This window comes from Ursus americanus, chromosome 26 (assembly GCF_024610735.1).
Source record: "Ursus americanus isolate L20-20 chromosome 26, mUrsAme1.1.p, whole genome shotgun sequence".
Classification (NCBI taxonomy): domain Eukaryota; kingdom Metazoa; phylum Chordata; class Mammalia; order Carnivora; family Ursidae; genus Ursus; species Ursus americanus.
In genome coordinates this window covers 13,094,387-13,109,675 of record NC_142152.1, presented here as the reverse complement: position 1 = coordinate 13,109,675, position 15,289 = coordinate 13,094,387, and the positions used below count along the sequence as shown (strand labels likewise).

The 15,289-nt window shown below is 31.8% G+C and overlaps 1 protein-coding gene across 18 annotated transcripts in view; it reads right to left on the bottom strand.

The window, feature by feature from the left end:
- GPHN (gephyrin) overlaps nucleotides 1-15,289 on the bottom strand; it is a 603,483-nt gene that overhangs the window by 300,303 nt on the left and 287,891 nt on the right. For all 18 annotated transcript variants that reach the window (XM_087856022.1, XM_087856023.1, XM_087856025.1 and 15 more), the window contains one exon: nucleotides 12,317-12,409. In XM_087856022.1, coding sequence (XP_087712148.1) covers nucleotides 12,317-12,409 — 93 coding nt within the window. The remainder of the gene's footprint in view (nucleotides 1-12,316; nucleotides 12,410-15,289) is intronic.

Here is a 15,289-nt window from a genome sequence, read left to right as displayed (position 1 = left end):
TTGCTAACTTAACATCTCCACTTGGATATTTAAAAGTAGTTTGTTTCCATGACCAAATTAAAACCGATCTTCCTCGTCAAACCTACCCTTCCCACAGTCTTCTCCATTTCAGTAAATGGCAACTCCATCTTTCCAATTGCCCAAGTCAAAATCCTGGGTCTTATACTTGACTTCTCTCTTTCTCTTATTTCATCTCTTACCTCTATCTTCAAAACATATAAATAATGTATTTCTCACTACCTTCACCTCTATCATTGGTCTAAGTCACTATCATTTTTCACCTGGATTATTTCAATAGCCTCTTAAATTGTTTCCCGATTAAAATCTAAGTCAAATCATGTAGTGCCTCTGCTCAAAACTCTCCATTATACTAAGGGTGACATACAGGGTTCTACATGATCCATGGCTTGCTCCCTTTCCTCCTTTATGCCTTTGCTCAAATGTCATCTTATCATATAGCCTCCCTTGATGGCCTTTTAAAAATTACAACTCTGCTTTCTGCCTGCACTATCTATTCACTTTCCCTGGTTTATTTTTATCCACAGTACTTATCACCATCTCTAATACTATACATTTTACTTGTTTAACTTATATTTGTCACCCACTAAAATGTAAATTTCATAAAGGCAGGGACTTTTGACTTCTTTGTTGCTATATCCACGGCATCTTGAACAATGCCTGGCATATATACAGCAGGCACTCAAGATATATTTGAATCTATGAAATGTTAATTTCTTGTGGTGCATCACCTTTCTCTGTCTTAAATTCTCAGAGCATTCTTCTGAAAGCTCACATGCTATGAGCCTTTGGTTAACAGAGGAGATACTAGTACGCTATAAGGTAGGAATATTCTAAAATAGGAGTTGGCAAATCATAGCCAAGGGGACAAAACCTGTCTGCAGCCTTTTTTTTTGCATCACCTTCAATCTAAGAGAGATCTTTAAATTTTTAAATGATTAAAAAAACCAAGAGAAGAATAATATTTCATGATGTGAAAATTATATGAAATCCAATTTCAGTATCCATATATAAATTTATATTGGGGCACATGAGGCTCTTTCATTTATATCATCTTATGTTGGCTTGTGCCACAGGGCTGGCAGAGTTGAGTGGTTATGATAGAGAGTACAGAGCCCACAAAGCCTAAAGTATTTATTGTCTGGACCTCTAAAGAATAAGTTTGCTGACCCCTGTCCAAAGATATTTTATACTTAGAAGGCAAAGAGTAATAACTAAAGTTTGAGCAGTAATAAACTAGAGCATTACTGTTAATACTGTTGCTGCTGCTGCCCAAGATACACCTAGGAGGGAAGATGCATTTATACTAGGATTTGCTTTCAGTATATATAAAAGTAGCCTTCTTATTCCTCTAAATGTTTTTTAATACTGGTGGTGATATTCATTCATCTATCAACCCTACAAAAGCAGCCTCATCTTAAGGGATAGGGTACGGCATAGGTAAAGGTAAGTCTTAAAAATGGTAAAAAGGAAGGGAATGAGAAAGTAAACAAGGCCCACAGAGTCCATATTGAAGTATCACATAGTTAACCAATACCCTATTAAACATACCCTGTTCAACAACAGTGGGAAATTGGCATAATGTGAATCTCTTTTGAAACTCATCAATGGGGTTATACTAAACTGACCTCATTATAATGGGGTCTCCTAAATGACTGTAGTCTTGAATCACCACAAGCAAGAGACACATTATAATAAGACTCCACTATATTTATACAATATTCAAAACTAATAGTTATTTTCTCATTGGTTCAAATACCTAAATTTTATAGAGAAATATTTTAAATTTGAAAAACCCTATTCAAAATCACCTCATAATCACCTGATTTATCTTTCCTTATATAAAGTTTCACCTTAAGGATTAAGATATGTAAGTATATCATATGCTACAATCAAACTTATGGAAAGGGGTGGAGAAGGTAAGGGGGAAACACTTAAATTATCTTAATGACACCCAGCACTATAATGCTATCTTTAATCTTCATAAAGAAATATAATTTATGTCCTCTTACATCAATTTGTCCTTGCAGCACAATCAACTCCTTCTCTTACACTGTTACCTTGACCTTTGGTATCTTTGTGAAACTGACAGCAGTTCATTTTTAAACTCTGTACTTGCAACAGCTTTACTGCTTCTTTCTTCTCAGCATTTTTAAAAGGAATCTTCCTGTAAATTGTCACCTGTTCAGTCGACTATTAATGATTATCTAAAATGGTTACTCCCTTCATTGGGCATTTGTCCTCTACTCTTCAATATCAGCCATGCTCTTTCCAAGTTACAATATGAGAAAATAATATGGGTAAAATTATTAGAATCATTCAAAATAGTTTATTTTGTTATCTGAATCTACTTTCTGACTTCCTATCAGTTTCTTTTTGTGGTAGGCAATAACATAAAGTCACAAATATTCTGCTCTTCTACAATGGTATTCTAAAAAGCTCAGAGGACTTGATAGGTATAAATCCATTTGCTGTCATCCTTTTAATTTTGTGTGAAAAGCAACATTAAGTCCATTTTATAGATGGAGGTCTAATATAGAGAGATGAATTCACATTCTTGATTCTAGATGATGAAGAAAGGGATATCCTAAAAACTTCATTCCTATAACTATATCTTTAGACAAATATGCTTTTGGCATTTTATATTTGTAAAATATTTAATGATATTTTGTTGTCATTGTCTTAGTATATATTTTGTAAAACCGAAGTATTCTGGCATGCCAGCCTCTGCCCATTTTATGAGAGTAGGCTTGTAAGAATGGGCTGGAAAGATGATTTCAAGATATTATCACTTGATAAATTCAAGGTAAAAATCAACATTTAGCATGTCATCTCTACTTCTTTGTCCTTTCCCACAGCTATACCATTGTATACTTTAGGTTCTATCCTACTGGATTTTTTTCCCTAGAGAAAATTCTTTCAATATTTTTTCAACCATTATCTACTTATTTTTAAGCTAAAGCTCCATTTTTATTTAGTTAATAATAGCAAATATTTATACAGTAAATATTTATATAGCAAATAAATACTTTTTTTAGTGTTATACTTATGTTAATTCACATAGTTTAACTACCCTATGAGGTAAGTATTCTTACTCTTTCTATTTTACACATAAGAAAACTGAGGTATAGCAAGTTAAGGAAGTTATATAAGGTCACTAGTAAAAGGTAGATCTAGGATTCAAACCCAAGTAGTCTGTGCTCTTAAACACTATGTTATGCTGCCTCACAAATGGTTTATATGGGCAATACTACTTCTCTAGTAAGAGTTCTAAATAGATACGGAATTTACCATAATAAGCATATTTGTAATTATTTGTATGTTTACTGATAATGACCATCTTAAAGACCCCCAGAAGCTGAGTACGTATTCTGATACAGAGTAGGCATACAATTAAGAAACATAATTAAGAGAATGAAGACAGTATTTTATATATGGGTTCTTCTTACATGAAATTTTTGGTTTTGCGTTATGTTCAAAATTCTAAAATTCTGACCTTGAGGAACAATGTACCTTTCCCTTTTTATTCTTACAATGTGGAATAGGAGCCTTTTAACATGATAGTTTATAATTTATCTAAATGATTGAATTTTGTATCTTTTCCTTTCCCCTGGTACAATTATACCAAGGAGGTTTTTTTTTAAATGCATAAATAAAATAGAGGTTGAATATCTTGGGAAATTCTCTGTCTGGTGGAAAAAAATGAATGCAAAAAAATACAAAAGTAAGTGGATGTAAGGGGAAAATGTAATACTTGTCTTCAAATATTAGGAGAACTATCACGTAAAAAAGAAATTTACATTCTTTTGTACAGTGCAAAGAAGAATTAAAACCATGGGGTAGAAATGATAAGGTGCCAGGTTTCAGTTTGATATGTTTGGACTTTCAAACAGAGTTGAAAAAGCAACAAACTCCCAGATGGAAGATGTAGCAATTGAGATGTTTAGACAAAGGTTGGGAATGATGAAAAGGGTATGCTAGGCCTTTGAATTCTCTTCAAACTCTGAGATACTGTGATTTCTCTATTTTTTATATAGTTTGTAATTTTATATAAAACACTAAGCTAACTTGAGATACATCACTGACAAAATCTATGATGAGAAAATGTTTCCAAACAACAAATCAAAAAACCGGAACTTGATGCTTCACAGCAATTTCAGTTTTATCTACAAATAATGGTGTTATCAGATAGTCACTAGGTCTGTAGATTAAATCAGGACTTAAAAACAAAACAAAAAACATTTTTAAAAAATCTTCAAAAAGAATGAAAGTTAGTCCTACTAAAAAATGAGTTGATGCAGTATTTGAATAAATGACATCTCAAAAACTATCTACTTTTAGAGAGCCTTGATGGCATGATTTTACTGTGTGTACTGGTTGATAGTAGACTTAGACTTCAGAATTCTGGCTTCTAAGGAATCTCAGAATAAGGACAGTTGCTGTTTTTCATCTCTACAGATGGTGCTACTCTAGATGCTCTAAGAAAGAGATTAAAATAACAGGTCTAGTTTATTCATTTGTCTATGTAAAATGAATACTCTGCTCTAGCCAGGAAGATTTTCTTAATTTTATCTTTCTCTGTAGCTTGATCATACTTCCTTACTCCCATTAGTAATGTCCTTCCCCTTCTCTCCTAATCTGAATCTATCTCTCTTCTTCAATTTTAGCTTTACCACTACCTGTCCAAAATTTTTGCTGATTAATTTTGAAGTACTGATTAATTACAATTAGAATTAATTAATTTTAGCTTTCTCTTAATCTTTCTCTTTAAAGAAATCTTTTGGCTGCACATTTCTGATATTAGGTTTATACAGTCTTGATTTGTCAGGTGACTGTTTTAGGAGTACATGTACTTTAGCACTCACTCAATGAAGCCCAACATGCTTGACAAATACTTGTTAAACTGAACAAAAACTATAATTGATGTTTTTAGCAATCTGGTAGCTCATAAATGTGCCTACACTCTAAAACATATGCTGTTTTTAATGGATAATGCAAAATAATTATAAACCCCAGTTATAAAGTGGGTTACTATGGAAAAGCTACCCTGAATTTCATATATTTCAGCTCAGTCAAGCCATATTCCAAGAACTTTAAACTACAGAAGAATTAGAGAACTAAAACAAAATAAATAGGCTCAGGTAGGATATCAAGAGGTAGTTAATGCAACTGCACTAATAATCCACATTCCTCATATTATATACACTATAGAAATTCTTTATCTTGTTCCTTTGCCCCATGCCTGAAAGTAGTAGTAGAGAAATGTTGGCTTACATCTTTATTTTTTAGACTATCCAACAAGGTATGATAGTAGCTAACAACAGATACCAGAAGTACAAGGGGTAGTAGCAGAAATATTTGGGGCTGCCACATCTTATTAGAGGTTATAGGTAATATAATTAAATGAGGAAGGAAAGGTAAAGAAAAAAATGAACATTTACCAAACATCTACAAAAGTGCCAGGCATTATACTAGATTGTTTTACATGCATTATTGTCACTTACTAGTTTGGATAACCTTGGGCAAGTCAATTAGTTGATCTGTGTCTCAGTTTCTCCATCTTTAAAATAGATATAAAATAGTACCTGCCTCATATGGTTGTTTTGAAGACTAAATGAATTAACATATGCTTAAAACAGCTGCTGACACATAGTAAAGTGCTATATATAAGTGTTAGTTATTATTACTGGCTACCCTTATAATCTCAATCACTAGAAACAACAACCCTAAGAGGTAGGCATTACCAAATTTAGCAAATGAGAAATATGAAGTTGGAACAGGTTAATTTGCCTTAATTTCATACTTAGTGGTAGAGTTGAGATTCAGATTTATGTCTGACTCTATATTGTTAGTGTTTCCACTATATCATATTGTATCTCAACATGTTTAGACAAAGGTAAGACACAGAAACATATTTCTTATGTCCAGAACTATTTCATAAAAATTCAAGGAAGAGCTTAAGATGGCATAAAATGGGGGCGCCTGGGTGGCGCAGTTGTTAAGTGTGTGCCTTCAGCTCAGGGCGTGATCCCGGCGTTATGGGATTGAGCCCCACATCAGGCTCCTCCGCTAGGAGCCTGCTTCTTCCTCTCCCACTCCCCCTGCTTGTGTTCCCTCTCTCGCTGGCTGGCTATCTCTGTCAAATAAATAAATAAAATCTTTAAAAAAAAAAAAAAGATGGCATAGAATGTAAACTTCTCTGACCATAGAAGAGTGATGTATTTTAGTCGATCTAACTTAAAATACTTCAGTTACAAGGGTTTCTGATATCCTGCTTTATCAATTTCATGCTGTTGTTATTCTATTTATAAACAATTTTAAGATACTCAAAATCCTAGTTCAATATGGTTATATTTAGCTTTACCATGTATAACAGGTATTAGTAAAAAAAAAAATCCTAGTACTATAAAATAAATATTTATAGAGTTTTAGACTATTAGTATAGGATATTTTTCCAGGGAAATAAAGTTATTGGAAGAATATTATATATACTTGAAAACAACTACATTAATTCAAATGACCTATGTCAATGATTAAATTTTCTTTCAAAAACAGAAATTGTTACAAATGATGTTTTACTATGCTTCTGCTATAATACAGGAGTTTTTGATTGTCAAAATGCCCAATGTTAACTTTTAGGTGAAGCTGTTAAATGTTCTCACTGATTTTCATGAGTCACAAATTGAGAATCATTAAAGTATAGTCAGTAACTCTGACCTAATAATAGGTCAAGAATGTCTCCTACATTTTACTTATACAGTATTCTTGCTTTGAAGCACTATAATTATGGAAAAAATGGCTAATGACTGCATAAAACGACCCCTGGCTTACAGTACACTCACACCTAAAATGATGAAATATATAAATTGTGACAAATTGATTATAAAACAAATTTTACAAAATAAACAATTTTTTTGATATTTTTGTGAAAAAATTTCTAATAACCTAAGTGGCAAATATTTACAAAATGGCTTAAATAGTAATCTGTTCCAAAGAAATGTAAATATTATAGGCTATAAACAGAATATGTCTTCTAGAATTCATAATCCTAGAAATTCATCCTTTGTACCAATTTTTGAGTATTCTATCCTTTTAGCATTGGTCATTTTGTAAGATGCCTGTTCACTTCCATAATGAACCTACTCCTGTGGCTACAACAGCAGAGTTAAATAGCTGCAACCAAAAGCCTGAAAAAACTAAAGTATTTACCATCTGACCTTTTGCAGAAAAAGTTTGTGGACCCCTGGTCTATTGAATGACAATGTCATCTTTACTCACATTCTTTATTCACTTTTTAAAAATTGATTTTTACCTTTTTTTCTTTAGTAATCTGAAATGTGTTGGGTTTCATTTCTTAAATGCTTAATTTCAGAAGGAGCAAAGAAAATACACTTTCCTGCTATAATGAAGTGTATTGCCACGCTATCTCAATAGATAATACAGCATAACAAAAGTAAAAGATTCCTAATTCTAAATAATATATAAAACTTTCAACTTTTAAAATTGATCAAACTAATGAATTTGTTATGCATTAAGTAAAATCTCACTCTTCAAAATTTTTGAACTGCTGTTCTTAGCAATACCTCCTAACAAAAGTGTCCTGATATAATTGGTCAGAATAAAATAATCAAACAAAAGGAAGAATAGCAAAAATTTTAGGAAACTATAGATTTTCATATAAGGGATATTCATTTAAAAGGAAAAGTTTTAGTTGCAACTGTTTAACTCTGCTGTTGTAGCTATAGGCATTACATAAATGAATGACTGTAGCTGTGTTTCAATAAAACTTCATTTATGGGCACTGAAATTTAAACTTCAAATAATTTTTATGTGCCACAAAGTATTATTCTCCTTTTGATTTTTTTTCAGCCATTTAAAAAAATACAAAATCTATTCTTAGCTCATAAGCCACACCAACACCAACAAAAAGGCCGGATTTGGCCTATAGGCCTTGTTTGCCAACTCCCAAAACAAATTAAGAGTTTCTTGTAAATAGGGACCACGTCTTATTAATTTTTTAACTCCAGCACCCAACATGGCATGGGATACATGTTAAGGATTAAAAATGAAAAGCTTGATGAATGAATGAATGGATGAGAACCAAGATGTATGCTGGGCTTCTATTTAACTCTTTAGTTTATGATCAATATAAAATATTAGTATACAACCCTTTATTCTGATGTAGCCTAATAATCTAAAAATGCTTAAAGTTATTTTTACCTTCTATATATCAAATAATTTAATATTTTCAAATTTACCATAACATAAAACATTTCTTTGTAATTATATATACATTTTTAAATGCTTCTTGATCTTTTAGTCTCTTCTAGAATTTATGTCTAAAAGGTTTTCACTTTGCCTCACTTATAAGCCCCTAATTTTACTTTTTAAGAATAATAAGATTCTTTATGTAATAATACCTATTTTGGACATATATTGTTTTTAACTGATAATGAGACACGAAGAAATAATACTTTGTATAGCAATGAATTCTTATGTTCTATAGAATTTTATAATTACTAGCATTTCACCAGTGACAGCAGATTATTCAATCTTTGTCAGATCAGAGAAAATAAAATCTACTCTTTTTTTAAAACAATTATTTATTTTAAGTAATCTCTATGCCCAATGTGGGGCTCAAACACATAACTGCAGATTAAGAGTCAAACAAACACTACTCCAACTGAGCCAGTCAGGAACCCTGAATATAAAATCTATTCTTAAAAAATAAAGCTTCTTATATCAAAATAAAACTCTGAAAAGTTGAAGGGAATAGATTATTATGCTATTATATATAAGTTTTGATAGTATCTCATATTTAGAGGCAGGGAGCAGGCTAGCAGACATGCAAATATCAGATGAACCATATCTAAGACACAGAGCCCAAAAATAGAAACAATTTCATAATTTAGGGAAATCGATTCTGAATGCCTTATTTCTATTAAAAAGAAAAAAGGAAACAAGATATGCTTTACTGAATTTGCTGTTCTATTTTTCTTTTTAACAGACCTGGGAACAAACCCAAGTTAATTAAACTTTTAATTTTCTCTAGAGTTCATACTCATTGACATCAAGTTTAGATAGCTTTATTTCATTCATCGTATTTATTGTTTCCTCCATTTTTTTCCTAACAACACACACATTCCACAAACAATTGTCCTTTGTGTTTGTAGATTAGACTAATTACTGTCAATTATTGACTGTAAAATATTAGTACCTTACTGGAGAAGTTTTTTATTATTTTACCTTAATATTTAATATTTATATTTTCTATAACTTGACTATTTAAAAATTTTTGCAACTCTAAGTTACATATAGCTAAATGTAGTCTAGAAATAGTTTCTTCTCTTTTTAGGCACAACTATCTAAGGCAAGCAAGTTAAAGACAAATAACTGTATTATAACAGAACCCAAATTATATTTCTGGATTCCTAGCAGACATCCCAGTGTTATATTTTGGATATGAGAAGAATGACAAGTATTTAAATGTGTAGAGAAGATGGGAAATCTGTAGAGTTATTTTTGGTTGGCCCTACATTACTTTTATGTTTGTTTATTTTTCAAAGGCTTAACAGTCCTATGGACTTTTGCTGTAGATAATCATATCCTATATATTTATATATGATATGAACTAAAGTAAATCTATTAAAAATCAAGATATTTACAATCGGTAAGTCACCCATTCTCAAAAAAAAGATATTAAGAAGGACCTATTTACGTATATTTTAAACTCATTTAAAGAAAACACCTGAATACAACTCTACCCAGGTAGTTGCTGTAGGCATATTTAAATGTAAGAATTTAAGAGCACCTCTAAGGTTTTAAGGTAACTGAAATACTTCATTTAAGAATAAAAGGCTTCTTAATTTCTGACATAATGAAACATAAATGGTCAGGGAAAGAGACTCTTATCAACTAATGGTACTAAAAAAAAGTGGATGGGATAAGCAGATATTAAAATGGCAGAAATTTAAGACCTCTGATTTACATTAAGATGAAAAAGATAAAATATGAAACTTACTACGTCAAAATTTAAAAAATAAAAGATTGTAAAGATTTCATGGATATACATTAAATCTACTTACTATAAGACTGTTTTTGTCCATTTAGTAGTTACATACCAAAAAAAAAAAATACTACCAAATTCGTTCACTTAGTATTTATGCAGCAACTAATAGAAAAAAAATTTTAACCCTTATTAGTTAACCCTTGCATATAGCACTTACTAAAATGCCAGAAATAGTCCTCATTGAATCCCACAGCTATCCTTGTACATAGGTACTTTTGTTTACCTCATTTCATAGGAAACTGAAGCACAGATGGGGTTCAATAATTAGCCTATGGTCACTTTGTTAATAAGTAGCAGAGCTAAAATTCAAAGGTTCAAATTTTCAACCTAGCATTTTGGTATTAACTTGATATACCACAGAATACAAAATACTTAACTGTGTGTAGGAAGTATTCTCCCCCAATTAAAAATAATGTTATCTGGTTATAAATGAATTCCATAGTAACTTATTTTCTGATATAAAAAGAAATAATATGAAAACATTAAATCATCACAGAAAAAATAGGGACATATAAAGCCAAGGTCATTTACTTCAAATATTTAACACAATGACCAAACCCCAAAAATCAATGTCTTCACATATGTAAGCAATTTTCTTACAAACAAAACACAAACACACCTCTACAAGAGATGACTTCCCTCCAATTGTACTTTTTAAGTTAGTCTCACAGTCTAAAACAAATGTAAAAACTGGCCAAAGGACCATTCCTCCTTAACACCCAGAAGCTTATTATGTAAGAATGACTTCTTTTTTGAGCAATTGAAGTTAACACTTTCCCAATACAACTCTATTCTGATTGCTTTAAAAACAAATTAATTTATAAGTCTAATTATAATAATATAATTTAAAAATAATATGATATAATTAAAATAAAATAATATAATTATAATTTTTTAATGTTTTTTTATTATATTATGTTAGTCACCATACAGTACATCGCTGGTTTTTTATGTAAAGTTCGATGATTCATTAGTTGCGTATAACACCCAGTGCACCATGCAATATGTGCCCTCCTTACTACCCATCACCAGCCTATCCCATTCCCCCACACCCCTCTCCTCTGAGAGACTATGGACTCTGAGATATAATCATAATTTTTACATAGAAGAAAGAAAATATTTTACAATTTGTTAAAAAAAATTTCCATTTCATGTACTAGAACTGTGGTTTTCAAAGTTTGAAAGTATGGTCTATGGGCCAGCAAAATCTGCATCACCTGGGACCTTGTTTGAAACACAAATTCTTAGGACCCACTGCAGATTTACCGAATCAGAAACTCTGTGGGTAGGTCCAACAATCTGTTTTAACAAGTCCTTAGTTTGATTGTGGTGCAGGCTAAAGTTTGAAAACTACTATGATAGAGTAAGGTGTACAGTAAATATTTAATAGATGGAGAGCAGAAGTGTCTTGTGTTAATAAAGTAGTTAGATACAATTATGTATTGGTTTGAAAATAGAAAGACAAATAAGTTGAAATTCAGACAGCAAACACTTTTTTGGGAGGTAAAGGAAACAATATGACAAGTGGTAATATAAGTTTGCATGTGACTCTGACGTTTATGGATTCCTTAAAAAAAAAAAAAAAAGACTCTTTCCCCTGTATCCCTGATTACTGCCTACTCTTCATTCTCTCCCTAATTTTTCTTCTTATGCAAAGGTTTAAGGTGATTCTTGTGGCATAAAGCCTAGACATTAATTCTGCTTTTTGGCTTATTAAATTCTGCATTTAAATTCACATTAGAATTATGGACTTTGTAACCCTTTCTCTTCAAAAGTACTGTAAATTTGGTATATATATTCTATCACAGTCAATTTCCTGTGCTTTAAGACCAATGACAGAAAACAGAAATCAGATACATTTTGAATTACATTAACAAAGTACATCAGACCAGATGCCATGCTAAGAGTTAGAGTTCTGCTATCACCTCCTTTGGCAACATGCCTGAAGTTTAGCTAATATCACAGACCACTGAACAAAAAAGCAAATTACCTTCTGGATCAGTTCAATCTTCCTCATTTTATATCATGTGTATAAGTCCAAAGAAAAGAAATCAAGAAATATTTTTTATTTAACAGTTCTTCCACAGCAAAGTTTTTACATTCTTAGAACCACAAGTCTCTTGTTCTGTCTAGCAAAATTATAAAAATAATATAAAACATAGTAAAAAAGATTAAAAATAACATGAATAGCCTACTTCTTGAATATGAGAAAGGCACATACTATCTCACCTCTGGAGTGACATCTCGTGGTGCAAACCCTGTTCCTCCAGTTGTTAATATCAAGTTAAGTTCCTTTTCATCACACCAATCTATCAGGGTTTCCTGAAAGAAAACAGTAACATTGTCACATGCAGAAGAACTTACCTGCCTGCTCAAGACATACCCAAATCCACATACCCAAATTCCTTATAAAGAGTGAGGAAATGCAGATTCATTTCAGCAATCAAGAAGAAAATTTTGAAGTGCAATTTATGGAACAGATTTGTTACGATCAAAACACACTGCAGTTGGGGTATTTATTTTATGCAGTATAGAAAATGAGGAAGAAAGCATAAAAGTCTTAAAAATAAATGAAACACGGGAAATACCATAAATTGAGAGCTTATAAAAAAGCCTAATATTGGATATTTAAAAAAAATCTCAGAGGGAAAAGCAGAGCCCTCCAACAAAGACTGTAAATTGTCTCTATTTTTTTTTTTAATTTCTCCATTTTTCTCTGTTCAAGTCTGTCCAGATCTGATACAGTCTGGGCTTACTTTATCTTTCTTTCTACATCTCTGCAATGGTTTCTGAAATAAGTTCAGTCTCAAGACTAGATATGGTTCAATCGGGTTTTGTTTTTGTAATTGTTTTGTAATTCTGATAATAATCAGACATTTGATGGTATGAAGATAATAGGTTATATAGTAGTGCTAATATCCTTATCTTTCATAGCAGAGGTCTGACCAAACCCAAAGTTTAAAAAGATAGTAAAAAATATGACTAACTTATTAATAACTTCCCTTATTTTTAAACTTTAGAGAGATCTCTGTTTAGCACATAACATATAACATGCTCTGACATTCACTTTCTTTTTTTTGTATTTAAACGAAATAAAATGCTTCTGTCTTATCTTGAGAGTACTATTTTGGTTTTGTATAGCTATTTCTTTCATTCAGTTAAGCACCCATCCATTCTTCTATCAGTAACATAGGAATAGAAAGATGAAATGTTTTACAACTTATAACAGTTATTTCTGTAATTAGATTTGTGGTACATTTTAATTTTAATTCCTTTTTAATTTTCTTTTGCAATTTTCAAATTCTTTAAAATTTGCAGGTATTATTAAAAAATAAAGGGATTTTACAAATTGAATTTTCTGGTATTTGTTCTTTATTTTGATAATCTTAATGTCTTATTTTCCCCTCATTTTCACCCAGCTCAGAAACAAATTTTATATGCAACAACTATGCACGTTCTACTGTAGTAGGTTAAATATAGCTACATATTCTTTATAATTCTTTATAAATCCTCCTGTCAAAAGGTGGAGTCTATTTGCACCAATTCTGCATCGGGGCCAAACTGTGACAAGGGCAAAAATCATGGTGTATGAGCTCTCAAGCCAAGTTCTCAAAAGGTCTCACATCTTCTGCCTTCACTCTCTTGGTAAACTTCTATTATCATGAAAGGAAGTCCAGTGTAAATAACGGAATGAAGACAGAACATGTGGAGGGAAAGCTTAGCAGAACAGATAGCACCAAGGCCCCTGACATCTGAATGAAGCCATCTTAGCTTCTCCAGCCTCAGCTGACAAATTATTTCAGCCACATGAATGACACCAAGTAAAACCAGAAGAAAATACACCCAGCTAAGCCCAGCAAACCCACAGATTTGTGAGAAATGATAAATCATTGCTGTCACTAAGTCTTATGGTGGTTTTAATGCAACAATACAGTACAAATACAACTACTTTCCTAGTTAGCATCTTTGCACCCCCCTCTTTTTCAGGCTATTTTCAATGTATATTTGATTGTATTTTATTAGTCATAAGTCTACACATCCTACACAATAATCTTCAAAATAGTTTTGAAAGTAAACTTGATGTGAATTAGGTTTAAATAAATTGCCATGAAATCTCAATTTTAATCATTCAGTTTAAGAAACATACCAATGCCTAAAACAGTACGGAGTTCCTCAAAAGGTGAAATAGAGCTACCCTACAACCCAGCAATTGCACTATTGGGTATCCCAAGATACAAATGTAGTGATCTGAAGGGGCACCTTCACCCCGACGTTTATAGCTGCAATGTCCACAACAGCTAAACTATAGAAAGAGCCCAGATGTCCATCGACAGATGAATAGATAAAGATGTGGGATATATATACACAATGGATTACTACTCAGCCAAAAAAAAAAAAAAAAAGAAATCTTGCCATTTGCAATGACGTGGATGGAACTAGAGGGTATTATGCTAACTAAGCAAAATAAATCAATCAGAAAGACAATTATTATATGATCTCATTCATATGTGCAATTTAAGAAACAAAACAGAGGATCATAGGGGAAGGGAGGGAAAAATAAAACAGATGAAATCAGAGAGGGAGACAAACCATAAGAGACTCTCACTCATAGGAAACAAACTGAGGGTTGCTGGTAACTGGGTGATGGACATTAAGGAGCGCATGTGATGTGATGAGCACTGGGTGTTATATACAACTGATGAATCACTGAACTCTATCTCTGAAACTAATAATACACTATATGTTCATTGGATGAACTTAAATTAAAAACATACCAATGCCTACTATGTGCCAGGAAAATGTGGGAATGAAAAAAAATGCATGACAAATGCCCTTGATGTCAATGAGCTCAGAGGTATGAACAAATTAATATGTACCTCAATATATCATGGTTAGTGCTATGAAAGAGGTGCGGCCATCTTAAGAAAACTATTTTGCAGATATTATATGTATTTATGAATATGTAACATTTTCTTTACATTGACCAAATGAAAACCATCACTATAGAGATTCTTAGCAATATTTTTCTCTTGCCCAAGGCTAGAGAACCCAAAAAAGAGAAAAATGGGACAGTAACAGAGCTAAGAGAAAGTAAGTTTAGACAAGCCACCATTCTATACATATAATTAAAGTCTCATACTCATCTATAACAATAGATTTTTCCTTCCTTTACATTTATCGATGGAAACATGAATCACTGAA